This window comes from Gouania willdenowi, chromosome 9, assembly GCF_900634775.1.
Source record: "Gouania willdenowi chromosome 9, fGouWil2.1, whole genome shotgun sequence".
Lineage (NCBI taxonomy): Eukaryota > Metazoa > Chordata > Actinopteri > Blenniiformes > Gobiesocidae > Gouania > Gouania willdenowi.
The window spans coordinates 35,524,048-35,540,175 of NC_041052.1; the positions used below are offsets into that span (position 1 = coordinate 35,524,048).

Genomic DNA, 16,128 nt, shown 5'->3' on the forward strand with positions numbered 1-16,128 from the left:
CCCCTCGAAGGATGCAGAGTGCTTCAGTGCAGTTTGGCCTAAAACGACACGGCTCTACAGAGTAATAACCAACACAAATATCATCATTTCAAACCATAACCCCCTGTGAAGACGAAATAATTGTGCTATAAAGTGGAGGGGGCAGAATAATGTTGCCGTCAGTTCTAAAAGAGGGGCTCCTCTCTAAGGCAATAATAGTGAAACTGGTCCATCGCCTTTTAGTGTGCCATCTATCCAAGGAAAGCTTAATACAACTCTGGGGAAAGTATTAAAACTAATAGATATTACAGCGTCCTTTCATTAAACACGGTTAGTCTCAGAGCAACAAAATCAAATCGTCCTCTGAGTTAATCATTTTCTCATTAGAAATATTGTTTAACAATGAAACAGGATCATTTGTTTGTGCCACTTTAATATCTGTGCAACCTTTTTTTTTTTTTTTATTGCTTTGCAGAAGCCCACTGAAGGCTTTAATTATTTGTTGCAGATAAGAAATAAGAGCTTCTGTATATTAATGTGCTTATCTTCTTATTCTAAAAAAATACCCGTCGCCCTCACACACCTGAGTGCTTTCATCATGGAAACCCTCCAAAAAGCTCTCCAGCAGCTCATCAGCGTTGTCGATGCGCTCAGCGTATTCACCCACGATCCAGATCATGGCGGCGCGCGCCTCCGGCTCGTCCAACGAGTCCAGGTTTTCACACAGGGTGGCGATCACACTCTCATACCTGAGAGCGTCAACACAAAAACAGAAACACCATCTGTGTTTGTTGCTCACAATTACACATGCAAACAAACCACGCTGTGCATTTTACTCACACATACTGTAAGGCTGTGCAATGAACCAAAATTTAGTTATGGTTTCCATTATTACACTCAACAATTATGACAACTGGGTTAGGACGTAATTAGATTGATCTATCCCCAGATGAAGGGAATTTATCCAAATGTCAGCTCAATTTATTTGAGCAGTGAGCAAACTGTTGAGGAGAATTAAATTAGAAAAGCCTTTATATGTACAGACTTAGATTTTATGTTTCAAAAGTACCTCGTGTCTGCTTTAGTTTCATTATTTTTGGTTCCATTTGTTTCATTGGCTTTTCCTACATAAATGTCATTACTGGCTTTAGAGGTTTTTGAAATCATGCCAAACATTCTTAATATGGTTACTTGCATCACCTACTGTTATTAATTTAACAATTAATCAAAATTCGATTACATTTTCGATTATTACACTAAACGATTACAAGAACAACATAATGGAGAAAATACTTTTTTCTTTCTTTTATGCTTTTAACTATACATATGTTTTATTTGCGAAATAAAACAAAATTCCACGATTAACAAGCAAGGCAAGTCAAATTCTCACAAGCTCATCTTTGTAAAGGGTCTTTAGCACGGGGGGTTATATAGTGTCATGTATACCTCAGGTACTGACAAATGGGAGGAAATAAAAATAGGACACTTTCTAAAACTGTTTCAGTGTTAATTGAATATTGAAACCAGAATGTTTCATTGATGAAATCGCCTTTTACTATTTTTTCATTTTTTTTAAAAATAAAAGCCCATTAAAATGATGTGTTTTTTTTGTCATACAAAGTGTTGTAATATGAACAGCAGGAGACAAGTGAAGACTGCAGTGATTTTGGTGAATACCAGTTACTATTATTAGATATTCTTGTAGCATCTGTTTTTGCATCGGTAAATATAACTAATCTTCAGCAGATACTTCAATACTGCCCCCTAGTGGAGGGGTGAGGCTTTACACACATGGGGATCAGGAGCTCTGTGTGTATGAATCTGAGCGAAGCTGCGTTGCGCACACACCAGCTGATCCACAAACGCACATTGGTCAATCCACAAACACAACTGAAGATTTATACATGATAGTTCATGATAAATACACACGCACAAATGACAAAACACATGTAAATTGTGGATGTATTTGTGAATATTTTTGAGACAAATCTTTCCCCATAGTTAACGAGCATCCCTGAAGCCAGATCACATAAACAGGCTGGTGTTCTTGGCTAAAAATCTATGAAACAGAGTTCAACTGTTCTACCCCTTCTGGTTCTAACTAATATTTGTTAATAAAATAGTTTTTTGCACTTTTATTATTCGTAAGTGTTCAAAGAATATATTTTACAGCGTCTCACACTATAGTGAACCTACTTAAAGGCAGGGTAGGTAATTTTCAAAAGCTAGCAAGATTTTGAATGTAGCATCCTCCGACGAACCGTCTTTTTTAATTTGGTCAAAGTTTTTACAGGTTTACAGCTGCTACAGATGACAGATTTTCTTCGTTCCTTTTTCAGAGCACATAAGATCTTAATTTCTGTCAGAACATAAAGAAAATTTCAACCAAAAACTTAAAAAATGTAACTGGAGAAAATTACCTACCTTATCTTTGAATTCAGAATTTGCAGTCCCTTCAAATTATCTTTTAATTGCTACAGTTCCGTGGCAACTTTCAAGTGTCCGTAGCAGTTCAGTTGCAGTGCACTGAATTTGTTTACAAAAGGGAAGATACTCGAATACTATTTTAATTAATACTTTGCACCTTTTTATTTATTTGCATTCAAATAACATATTTTATTTTGTGTGAAAGTGAACATACTGGATTTTAGTGTTTGAAGGATTTTATTTATGTCTGAAGAATATATTTCACATTGTTTTGTACAAAAAAAATCTTTTTGGTTGACTAATAATCGTGATTTTAATTATGACTGAAATAATCGCAATTATTATTTTTTCTATAATCGAGCAGCCCTACTCAAACATATGAAAACTAGATTATTTTTCTTTTTTCTTGTCCACAGAAAAACAGACACAAACAAAAAAGAAAAAAAAACAATAAAGTTCAGCAAACCACTTCCCATCCTGGGAAAAGTAAAAACCAGCATCAGTATTGGCTTAGACTTGTTTTCTGGCAGCTTGACAAATTCAAAACTATAATTAAATCCCTTTGGTTGTGCTTTGTTTTAACAGACTAATTAGTTCCTAAATCTTGATCATTGCTGCTGTTTCAGAGCATGAGGCTTGTCCGATCTGCATAAAGAGTCTTGCCAAAAACTAAATGAATTCAAATGATGGCAATTATAGAACAAGACAAAAGCAGATGTACCCTGACAATACTAATCTAAAGGATTTACAACATTGTCCCTTTAGGGCACTTGTGTCAAATTCAAGGCCTGGGGACAAAATCTGGCCCTTTAGACCATCCAATTTGGCCCCCAGAAAGTAAAAATGACAGAAAAGATGAAACATTGTGTAAATTACAAAACAATTCAGTTGTAGATCTCAGTCCCTCCAAAGACACAAATTCAATGAAACTCCACATTATTTGCAGACCTTATATCACACGATGGCAGTGATTTTTAATCTCAAATTGTTAAGACAACTTACAACTTTTCCAAGGTCCAGCAAATATCTTCAAATTATTTCACAAAATATCTCCAAATCAAATTCAAATTTGTCACAAAATGTATGAAATTTAAGTGAAGCTAAAGCAGGGACTGATATCTATCAATTATTGCTTGGATATTGTCAGTGCCGCACATGCTTTATTTAACATTTCTATGTGAACTAGGGAGCAATAATGTTAGAATTTCTCCTTTTCTCTGTCGACAATCTGTTTGAGTTTGACACCCCTGCTTTAAAGTGTCCAAACATAGTCCAAGAGGGCCACAAACCTGCAAGTATTATAGATCTCCTTGTTGTATTACATTTAATTCTGATGAATCAAGGTTGGCAGAAAGCCTGGAAACACGCCTCGGTAACACTTTACTTTAAGGTTTATACATAAGGCTGACATTACGCTGTCATTAGCATAAATATGCTGTCATTGAGTGTCTTTGTTACCCTAACCTCTAATCCCACAAGATACTCCACCTAACCCAAAAAATGCCAACATAGCCTCAAAGGTGTCATAATTTAGCAAATGACACTTAATGACAGACTTCAGGACACCTTATTCATGCTAATGACAGCGTAATGCCAGCATTATTCAACTTCAATTAAAGTGCGACCCAAGCCTCTTTGCAATCAGGTGTTTTGGACACATCCAAAGCCGAGATTAGACACTGCTGCCTTAAAAACTCACAACTCCAGGAAGATGCCTTAGAATGTGCAAATAAACCTATCCAGAACCTTGGTCTAAGCTTCCACTAAGAGTGCGTTCACACCAACGGACCCCATCGTCCACCTCGGTTGGTAAAGCAGTCCCTCCAGAAATTTGTGATGCAAATTCAGCCAATCAAATTCCGTATTATTTTTTTTTCCAATGACAGCAACATTCTCGCTATTTTTTACCAATCTGAGTAATATCCTTCAGCCCTGGTACATCACGTCTGTGTTGATAACTAAGAAGCAAGTGTGTAGACACTCATTTACCCTTTTTTTTAAAATTGACCTTGTCTGCAAAAGCTATGAAAAGTCAGTTTTACTCATGCAATGAAACAAATACCACCCTAAGGAAAGTTAAAAAAAAAAGTTTATCAGAGGGAGAATACAAAAAGAGAAGGCAGTGTTACCCCTAAGTGAGGGGGGAAACAGGGGAGAGGGAGATAGGGTAGGACAGTGGAAGGAGTGATTGATATTAAGCTATTTTTGTTGTACTTTAAGTAGATAATGCTTCTATTCTGCAAATTGTGTTGTGGGGTGTAATCTAATGAAAAAGTCAGGTGACAAATGTGAAAAGATTAAAGAGGGTGACGCAACACCCTGCTTAAGTATAACGATGGTGGCCGTGGACAGAGGGTGAGAGTAGGTTCTTACACCTAGCACTGATAGTCGGGATCAACTATAAGGTTAATCCGAAGCCTTTTCTGTATTGTTATGAAAGAATTAAAGAACAATTACTTACTGTATTTTTTTAGAATTGACCTATTAATGAAAGGTTATGGAAAACAATCAAGCCTTAAAATGCAACAAATTATGAAAATGCTGCCGAAAAATCAGGCGTTTTAGGCTGCAAAAAAAAAAAAAAAAAAAAAAAAAAAAAAAAAAAAAAAAATCACATTGGCCACGAAAGACAGGAGAAACTGATAAAAAAAAATAATCAAATATATTCCCTACGACTGAAGAGAAAAAAAGCCTTTTGAGCACAGCACAGCATTTAACTGTCACTGTATCATTTAAAGCGTGCTAACATGACACCCTGTGTGTGAAACACTTACAATGTCTTATGTCTCAAACTCTATGTTGAATCTACCAGTGACTGAGAAGCACCTACTTGTTGGGGTACTTGCGGAAGATGTCTTTGATGACCACAATAGCCTCCTGCACTACATAGTTGACCTTGGTCTGGATCAGGTCCAGCAGGGTGCTGACACAGCGCTCTGCTGATTGCTGAGAGAAAAAAAGGCCAATGATTGAGTTCAGTGTAAATATTCCACATGTACAGATTCATATTTATACAACTATGTAACAAACAAAATTGCATTTTTGTTGCTGTTCTGTATATATATAAAGAGAACTATCATTCTTTTGGATATTTCAATAAAAAAATCATCTGTTGACTGGAAGGAACAGAAAGAGCAATAAACAAACTCATCATGACTTTGATGATGGCGCCACCTTGTGCTTGAAAAAGGTTTTCGCTGCAGGCCTTATTATTCAGTGTTATGATTGGAGTTACCAGAGGTGAAAGTAACAGATAAAAGTACTACTCACGTTACTGTAATTGAGCTGCTTTTATAGGTACTTGTACTTTTTTGAGTATATTTCCAAATCAGTAATTTTACTTTTATTTAAGTGCATTCTAAAAGAAGTGAAGTCATTCGTTACATTTCTACACCCAACCGTTACTGAGTAAATTATTATTTTTTCGTTTTAAAATGATCAACGGACATTGCGAAATTAAAATAAATAACCAGACAACAATCAAATACATCACATCATAGCCGACCAATCAGATTACACGTAATGCACGGCGCCAAAACAGCATTAAATGCTTAAGAGTAGGTGTTCTCAACTGGTCTCACCCTGGGACCCACGTTTTGCCACGGTCATTAAACATTACATTGTGACGCACTTTATTTTTTTTTAAGAATTCAACCAACCTAATTTTTTTGTCAAAAATATCTGTAAAAAAAACCAATCTTTTTTTAAACATAAATCTATATATTATCTTGTGCAACAAAAGAAAAATTTCTTTCAAAATAAAAGACAGGTCCAATATGAGAGGCATCAAGTATTAATTTATTTTTGACCAGCTGTCCGTAAACCCACTTTTGAGTCCCGACCCACCAGTTGAGAATCACTGCTTTAGAGTTCATAAAGAGCATTTCGAGTTCATAAATGTATCTATACTTAGCCTGATAATTTCTGTATTTTATTTTTAATTGAATTCATTGTTATTTTATTTTAAAAGAATTGTACATTTTGACAAACCTTTTATTTTATACAGATGTCTTTGTGGAAAATAAATTAAGTTCCAAATGTAGTAGATTTGGTCTCTTCCTTTTTAAGTTTATATATATGAGATGTTTACTGTGTCCAAGGGAACCGGGGCAAAATTTATTACCAAAATAAATGTGGGGGGGTGAAAGTAACTACTAACTTTTACTTTGAGTACAATAGTATTTAATTGAGTTACTTTTTACTTGTACTTGAGTATTTTATATATGACCAGTTTAGGCCTGGGCAATATGTCGAGATTCAAGATATGAGTTTTCCATTTTTGCGATATGGAAAATTACAATGTTGCCTATATCAAAATATTTTTAATTTATTGCTTATTTTGTATCAAAATACTCGTTTTAGGAGTCACTGCTTTCACTACTTCTCAGAACAGCATGAAAAGCTCAGTTAGATGGATTTCTGAGTGCATCCTAACACAGACCTTCCCCTAAACAAGCCACACTGTAAAACTCACTCACACGTACTGTCCCTTACAGAAGATAAAGCCAGAAATGGCACATATTGTGCAGTTGTTTTTTAATAAATGTGCCTGTGTGGCATTTTTCATCAGCAAATTTGACCTAGAATTGGTCTGACTTTTTCAAGTTTAAAATATCAAGATTTAAATTTTATATCGCTATTTTGAGAAAAAATATTGAGATAGGAATTTTCATCCATATCGCCCAGCCCCAACTTAGCTGTACTTGAACTTCAGTAGAATACAGTGGGGTAAAAAAGTATTTAGACAGCCACTAATTGTGCAAATACTCCCACTTAAAAAGATGAGAGGCCTGTCATTTTTTTATCATAGGTATACCTCAACTATGAGAGAAAAAGAGAAAAAAAAATCCAGAAAATCACACTGTAGGATTTTTAATGAATTATTTGGTAAATCCCTCAGTAAAACACTATATATCAGTACTCTTTATATCTCTGGGAGTTACCATATTTACACAACTTCTATGAAATGCATTGTTGACAGCGTTGCCTCACCTCCACTTTGATGGCACAGCGGCCAATGGCTCGGACCGCTTTACGAACAAAGTCCACATCCACCTCAGTGGCGTACTCCTTCAACTCAGCCAGCACCTGCAGCGGGACAGGCTTCCTGTCACTCAACATGTCTTTAATATCTGAAGCCGTTTTTTCTAAATATGTGCAAAATATACAGATATATTTAGAAAGGAGTGTTACCTGAGCAATGTTAGCTTGGGAGGCGAGTCGAATCATGATGTCCAGCTTCTCCAGTTTCACATAGATTGGGTCGTTGTACTTTACAAAGAAAACCTTCATTTCATGTTTAAGGATCTCCGGGCTAAGAAACAGACCAAGTACATGCTTTTACTATGAAAGGGTTTGGTCTGAAAAATGACTTAATTAAATTATTGAATACTTACCGTCTCTGGACGATGAGGTTAATATTTCTTAGAGCCACATATTGCAACTCGGGCTCAGCAGAGAGCAACGTGACCAGTGGGGGTGCGAGCTTTTTTAACAAAGTGCCATAATAGTCCAAGTCTTTGGGCAGCATCTCCATGAACTTCATTAAAACTTTAACAGCTGACAGCACCACGGCAGAGTTGGCATGTGAGAGCCGTGGGGTCACACGCTCACAGATGCTATCAAATGATGAGGAGGATAGCGGGAGAGAAAAAACTGAAAATTAAACACAATCTCTCGAGAAAATAATGTGTCCAAAACAGGTCTCAGTGTTACCTTTGAGACTCTCGGTCATCTCGAGGTGTGTAATTAGCCAGACAGTCCAGAATGAATATCTGACCCCACTCTGTGCACTCGTTGAGCGCCGTCAGCAGCTTGTTTATGGTCTGAGGATTCAGGTCCAGTAGGTTACTGTTAGGATGGGACTCTGCTATCTCAGATAGAGCTGCTACAGCGTTTGCAACAACCTAAAGATGAAAATAAGAAAACATCAAAAGTTTAGCTTCAAACTCTCCAAAACTTATCAAGCTACAAAACATTCACGATTTAAAGGGATCCTCCATTGTTTTTTCAAATGTGGCCGAAAATCTTTGAAACGTAACTTTTAATAATGGGACTACTTTACAGTTTTAGAACTTGTGTTCCTCCATAATTGAAGACATCACACAGCCCCATTTGCCTGTAAACATCCCATTGTTTGAGTAAAACATTTGGCATGTTTTGTTTAGATAATTTAGCAGCTTTTTAGATTATTATTATTTTTCAGTCAAAATGCCACCTTGTGTTGCTTTTGTTGCTTTAAATAATCAGGAAAAGTTAAAGATGTCGATGTAACCTCTTTTGTTAATGAAAAGAGAATAAAACTAATCTATGGCCGCAGGGGATGACAGTTCAAACTCTGCGGTACTTTGGCAGTAGACAATGATGCAGAGAAGAGCTTTCCTTAGGGACCTTGACTATCACTTAGAGAAAGAGAGAGACACACACACCCTGAGGATAGAAGTCCTTTTGAGTGTAAGTCTTTCTACAGTCTGTGATTTACTCACTAACTTCAGCCATCAAAGCGTCAGCAGCGCACAGTTTAAGGTCCCTCCCTGCAGTCATAGATCATTTTTTGGGTCACAACTGTTTGTATTCTCTTTCCGTAAACAGAAGTGGGCTACATCGACATCTTTAACTTTTCATAATTATTTAGAATACCCAAAGGCAGCACAAGTTGGCATTTTGACAGAAAAAAGCTGCTAAATGATCTAAAAAGCAGGCTGAATGCTTCACTCTAATAAAAAACAATAGGCTGTTTTAGAAGTAAATGGGGATGTGTTACGTCTTCAATCACATGATTTTAGGATGGCGGAACACAGGTTTTAAAACGATAAAGTAGTCCAATTTTTAAAAGTTAATACAGCAAATATTGGGCAAAATAATGTGTTTTGTTATCTAATAATAACAACATTTCAAAGGTTTTAAGGCCACATTTGTAAGTACAATGGAGGATTCCTTTAACGCTAGGAGCCATACCATGGGGTTGGAGTCAGAAATGAGATCCTTCAGGGTGTCCAAGAAGCCTTGGTCCTCCACTAGCTGAGCATTGATATCATGGAGCTTTGCTACGCACACAGCAGCTGTTTTCCTCACATATGGGTCTTCATCCTTGAGACATTTTCTAAGTGGTTCGCAGAGGTACTCGGTGATCTTGTCCACACGAATGCACCCCATTGTACGAACAGCCAGGGCCCGAATGAGAGGGTTTGGGTCTTCACAGTCCTGTATGTCACAGGGCAGAGGGTTTATGCCCATTTATAATGCTTTAACATATGCATAGCTCGTAAACGCCCGGACTTTATTTTCATAAAACATACTGGGCACTTTTATAAATGTATGTGGTTAAATCAGGGGTATCAAACGCTGCAGTTTATCTTTAGTGGGCCACAGATTCGAGGCAGGAAAATTAGTAATTTGAACATTATTGTGCTATTGTTTGTATATGTAAATTATAAAATATGTACGACACTTAAGATAGCAAATCAATAAATGACAGATATCACTATCAGCAGGATCTTTGCTTTCATTTTTTTAGATTTTGTGGCCAATTTCTATGTCATTTGGGGAAATTTTGTAGAATAATTTGAAAAAAATTGCAGCATTTACAAAATGACTGCCAACATGTGATATGAGCGTGGGAAAACTGTGGGCTCTGCAAATATTGTGAAGTTTCATTGAATTTGTGTATTTGGGGCGGGACTTAAGATACCTACATTTCAATTAGTTGGTAATTTACACAATGATTCATGGTTTTTCTGACTTTTTTTACTTTCTGCTGTGGGCCGAACTGGATGCTCCAAAGGGCCGGATTTGGCCCCCGGACCTTGAGTTTGACACATGTTGTAAATCATATACCTATATATATATATATATATATATATATATATATATATATATATAAAAAAATACAATAAATCAGCAGCTCCATCATAGTGATTTGAAATTATCTGTTAATGATCCTTCTACAGCTTTTTATGTAATTTACGATTTAAATAATCAATGATTGGAAATTATGCATCAATTATGGATTACTGTGTCAGAATGACGATGTATTGATTATTTCTTCCACTCCTAATATCAATCCTACTGTATGTTTATGAAAGACTGTTCTCTACCTTCACAAACGTGTTCACCGCCATAATGGCCATGTCTGGCTGACTCTTGGCATAGTTCATCAGGTAGAGGTAGACCAGCTTCTTTAACTCCAGGTTGTCCGTCTGCATGCAGTTCACCACATCTGGGAACAAAGCACTGGAGAACAGAACAAATGTTGTCTGATTGCAGCCTCAAATATTAACAACTTTCTTAAAATGTTCATTGACCAACCTGACATCTTTGCCCACTGTCATGGATGCAATGACCTTCTTCACGGCCTCCTTCTTCTTCTCTTTCTTATCACTGTTCAGCTCTGCTTTGAGCTCAAAGATCTCCCCTGTGTGCACACAAAACAAAACAAAGAGAGTCAGTTGTTGGGTAATCCATCTGGTAAATAGTGAAAAGGAAAGCAGTGATTCACAGCAGAGTTTAAATCCCACTGGACAAACCAGATGAATTTTCAAAGCAACAAGAAGTCACATTGGCCCTCATTTATCAGCCGTACAGATCCGAGTGTACAACGTGCGTTCAACCATATTTATCAATTTGGTCAGTCAGGTCTGACCTAGTGTAAGCGAATCTGAGTGTGTAGATTTGTGGTGCAGCAGCAAAATCTGAGTCTGAAAACAAAGTATTAAACAAGCCTCAGCTGTCATTTAAGCATAAGCAGACATACATTCAAAACAGATTAAAACTAATTAATAAAACAAACTAAACAACATAAAAATAATTAAAAAAAAGCCCACATTATGACCGATACCTTTTTAGGTTTTTCTTTCATGGAATACCATAAAACCCTGCTGGTAAACTCTGCTACTGAGCAGGAGCGTAAAGGTTCACCCAGGCTTTTTTTTAAAAGCATTTTCATTGTTGCCTAAAGCGTGCAGATAACTGAGGGCGATATAAACGTCATTACTGTGTGTGCCTCCAGGATCTTTGTTGTGATGTTGTTTTCAGCGCACACAGGGGGACAGACGTCACCTGCTCGGTGGCCACCACGAGTTTTTTTTCTTCTTTTAACTTTGTCTGCACATGATGTTGAAGGTCAACACTACATGAAGTGCAATCTTTAAGACAGTAATGCATGTTTTGTTAATTTAATTTGGAAAAGCTTCTTTTGTTGTTTGACCTCAGTGGGCGGGGCCTCCAAAACAGGAAGGCGTAACATGTTAATGACGATAGAATTCAGCCGCCGCATTCGTCAACACCTGATCATTTGTAGGCTGGCATTGGTCAAATACAAATGTTTCATAAATCACACGTCGGTCCTGTTCAATGTGAACTCAGATTTTCACCCTTTTTATGCAAAGTTGATAAATGAGGGCCATTGTGTTAAGTATTTGGCAGTAGGGGTGTGAAAAAAAAATTGATTTCATGATATATTGCGATTTTTTGAATGCCAATTTTAAATCGATTTTTTTAAATATTTAATTAATATTTTTGTTTATTTGTGCAATATTCCAGTGGTGGTTACAATGCTTTAATATGTTGCAATGGTTACTTGATGCACTTAATTTTATGATGGCAGTGTGTAACGCCTGAAATATTTATGTATGCACAGTAGGGGTGAGTATTGGCAAGGATGTTGCAATACGATACGTATCACGATACGATAGCACTGATCTGAACCGATTATATGAAAACAAAATGCCTGTGCATTGCAACACATTGACAGCATTGTAACCACCACTGAACTATTGCACAAATAAACACAAATATTGATTAAATATTAAAAAAAAAAAATTTTAAATAAAAAAAAAAATCGATTTAAAATTTGCACCCCAAAAAAAAAAATCGCGATATATCATGAAATCTATTTTTTTCCACACCCCTAATGCACAGGCATTGTATTTTCATATAATCTGTTCAGATCAGAGCTTAAACTGATACAATAGGATAAATTATATACAGCAGAACATATATAGAAACTTGATATTTCATCTCTACGTTTAATTTTGATATTAACTGGGTAGAATATCGCGACAATATTGCATTATGACTCAAGTATCGCGATACGTATCGTATTGCAACATCCTTGCCAATACTCACCCCTATTTGACAGTAGTTATTGTTGCTGAAGCAGAGAGGTAGTTTAACACAAAACTAGAATTAACTTAGAAGTGAATCTTCCCTCCCAGAGTTTCTTAGTTTAAACTAAACCGCTTCAGTCTAATCTACAAACAGGGGTTAAAGATGCTGTAAACTGTTCCTTATAAAGAAAGTTCAGTATTTGTGTTCTTGTCAAAGCAATAATTCCAGGGGATGTGAGGGAAGCTAAAGGTACAATAAAACATTAATTTAACCAAAAGGTTATTGTCAGTGTGACTTATGATAATTACAGAAGCAAAAGCTGTTGTTTTGGCAACAATGCTGGGACAAACAGGTCTGTTTTCCATTACACCTTGAGTTTGTACAAATGTTTCAATCGTGTCCAGTTTGCATTCGTGAGAATTTGCTTGTTGTTCAGATCTCTGTTAGGACTGAGATTTCCACCCAGTCAGAAACCATGCATGTCAGGTTAAAAACAAGTCAAAGTGCGGGAATCTGGTGCAATCAACCCCATTTTTTACTCCCCTCTCTCTTGATTAAAATGTGGCTCCAACATGAGATGGACATGCCTCACATGCATGTTTTGTGACAATATCACGCATTTACACCCTATTTTTTCTTAACCAGTAAACAGGTGACTGCATGCATAGAAAGTGATCATGTTATCCTGTGACTGAACATAAAAGCAGTGCTTCATCTAAAGTGTGTTTTTAATGCGCTGTGATGAACAAGCGGTTTATCAAGGCTCTGGTACAAAGACATGTTTAGCTGTTGGTGTATTAGCTAAACTGGTGGTCAGTTTACCTGGTGATTCACCAGTTACTAGTAATTAAAGGTTTCACAAATACAGTTTTTGGACCTTATCACACATTTCCATGGAATATATCCTGTAATACGAGTGGCTGAGGGCCAAAAGTGTCGCAAAAAAAACATAGTGAAAGTCTGACTTACTGATGCAAGAGCGCTTTCAATCAAAGTGCTGTACATCAAATAGGACAGCCATTTAAAAATAATCACAACGTGAAAGACATACATAAAAACACGACATTTAGGACTCAAACGTAAAGTGTACAAATAGTTTTTTTTTTTTTTTTTAGCTTTGCCTTAAAAACATCTTTATTAACCCTATTTAGCATGTTTGTTATGATTTCAGGAAGTTCAATAGCCAGGAAAGTCAAATAAACAGGAAAAGATGATGAAACGGAAAAGTGTAAAGGTTGTGTTTACACAAAGTTCTCCGATTTCATCCCATAGGCCCAAAACGTTTGGTTAAACTAGAGTCTTTCAGAGTTTGTGTGACATTAACCGTCTGTGATAAACAAAATAAACTCCTCCTGCCTTGCACATTAAGCAAAAAAACTGTAAAAACAGGGGAAGAGATATTTGAGAAGTGAAAAAGGAAACATGGACGGTTGGAGATACCTTTCTTGGTGGTGGTGAAGTACTTGGAGTCAGTCATCTTTGACCCAAATTGTCGATTCTCCTGTGGAAAACAAAGAGGAAACCTTAGTAGATAGTGAAATGATTTCCTTCCTTTGGAACATCAGAGAAGCAACAGGAAATTGTAGAAGTGCAAGTGCAGGGAAATGAAAGGAAATCCTGTCCTGTCCTGAAATTATGACACATCCACTGGAAAACAGAACTCTGGATTGTGCAAAGAGATCTCTGTCTGATATCTCCTCTTTAACAGGGAACTGTCCTGGTCAGCACATGATGCCCACATCCTTCTTGGCTCATTTTGTATTTACCACCATTTCCTGTTCCCAGTTTTACACTTACCCCAGCTCTAGTCCACTTCCTGCTCAAGAAACAGTCTTGTAATCCGATTCTATACCAATTGTCGAGACCAGGGATTTTCAACCTTGGGATCAGGAGTCCTAGGACCCCTTTTGGGTCGCAAGACACTGGGAGGGGGTCGCCAGAAGCCTTTAAGAAACTTAAAATATATATTTTTTTTTTACAATTTGAGTAATTTATGCTTATTTTTACCTTATTTCTGGAACGACACCGAACTTTTTTCATCACTTTTTCTTGCCATATTTTTTCTCCTTTTAGTGCATTTTTTGCTACATTTCTGCCACTTCTCCATCCAATTTCCTTTTCTGTAAATTTTTTTCACTTTCAAAACATTTCCAGCACTTATAAAACCTAATGTCACATATGTTGACGAATTTTTGTCACTTTTAACCTCTTTTCACACTTTTTTTTTTCTAATGCCAATTAAACCACATTCACAATTTATAATGGTCATTATTTGTCAGTTTAAACTAATTTTCCTTACATTTTTAAATTCCATTACACACAATTTGCAACTTTTAACCAATTTTTGTGGTTTTTAAAACCCCATTTCACCACCTTTTCCTCCAGTTCTGGTCACTTTTAACCCATTTTATTTCTGATTAAAACAATGATTTACATCTTTAAGTTGACGATATATTATGATGCAAATAATACTGAACTTCCTGGATAACAGTGGATATTATTCAGATAAATAAATACATGTGGTTATCACAGATGCAGAGACCAATAGACCATCATTTTGCTGACTTTATGGATGGACCCCAAAAAGCTCTGCCCTTTATTCCCCCTTATAGATGGCCCTGTCTCCACATGACTGTTCATGTCTGTGTTCAACCACCTTCAGGTAGGGTCAGTGGGGGTCTCAGGCTGAAAAGGTTGAGATGAGAACCACTGGTCTAGACAACTAGAAAATAAAATAGTCTATCTAAGGGTGGGACGATATATCGTCCGACAAGATATCGTGATATTAAAACATCACAAGATGTATCCTTGAGGGATATTGTTATGGTTTTTTATACTTTGTATATTCCTACTGACTTAAAAAGGTCATATCTGGACAGAGTAAGTATGCATGTACAGTATGTCTAGAGTTAAAGTTGGGTAATAAAAAGATGGTTATTGGTTATATGTGTCTATAGTTCCGGACCAAAACCTCAGACAAACCTGACTGTAGTTCCGACACTTACTGTGCACAATGCCGTGTTAGAATGGCCTAGTGGTATAAGGCGCTAAACTCTAAGATTCTTCCTTTTGCTGGTGTGAGTTCGAATCCCAGTACTGACATTTTTTTTTTTTTCATTTTAACATATTTAACATGGCAAATTCTACCTTTAAACTACATATACAAAAAACAAAAAAACATTTTAGGGTATTTTCTGGGTTACAGTTAGGGCTAAAATAAAACTGACTGAACTATAGCTAGAAGGACACGGGTCCCGCAGTAACGGAACTACCGGCATTCCGCTTACTGTGCATGCGATGCATGCACACAGGAAGTGCCGGTGTCGTGTAGAATAAAACTACCATGAAAGTTTCCTATGGTAGACAGTGATCATGCGCACCTGGTAAACTGCGCATGCGCATCCATCATTTTGAAAAGCAAATGGTAATCTTTCCTTTAGGGATGTAACGATTAATCGCAAGGCAGTTAAAAATCGATTCATAGGTACCACGGTTCACATCGATGCTCTGAAAATTGAATCGCAGTACCTTTTTTAAACAGCAGAGGGCGCTATATATTAATCCTTCCAGAAGCGGACGTGACGGGCGGAATCTGCTACTATTTTCTTTCTGGCC

The 16,128-nt window shown here is 36.7% G+C and overlaps 1 protein-coding gene across 4 annotated transcripts in view; it reads right to left on the minus strand.

Annotated features, from left to right (window-relative positions):
* The window catches only part of ap1b1 (adaptor related protein complex 1 subunit beta 1), a 59,430-nt gene that overhangs the window by 41,064 nt on the left and 2,238 nt on the right, over positions 1-16,128 (minus strand). For all 4 annotated transcript variants that reach the window (XM_028458327.1, XM_028458328.1, XM_028458329.1 and 1 more), the window contains exons 2-11: positions 13,954-14,014; positions 10,714-10,819; positions 10,503-10,638; positions 9,364-9,609; positions 8,122-8,312; positions 7,803-8,024; positions 7,600-7,720; positions 7,399-7,494; positions 5,237-5,352; positions 563-728 (exon numbers count right to left, since the gene is read on the minus strand). In XM_028458327.1, the coding sequence (XP_028314128.1) occupies positions 563-728; positions 5,237-5,352; positions 7,399-7,494; positions 7,600-7,720; positions 7,803-8,024; positions 8,122-8,312; positions 9,364-9,609; positions 10,503-10,638; positions 10,714-10,819; positions 13,954-13,990 (1,437 nt within the window). In that variant the 5' untranslated portion in view covers positions 13,991-14,014. The remainder of the gene's footprint in view (positions 1-562; positions 729-5,236; positions 5,353-7,398; positions 7,495-7,599; positions 7,721-7,802; positions 8,025-8,121; positions 8,313-9,363; positions 9,610-10,502; positions 10,639-10,713; positions 10,820-13,953; positions 14,015-16,128) is intronic.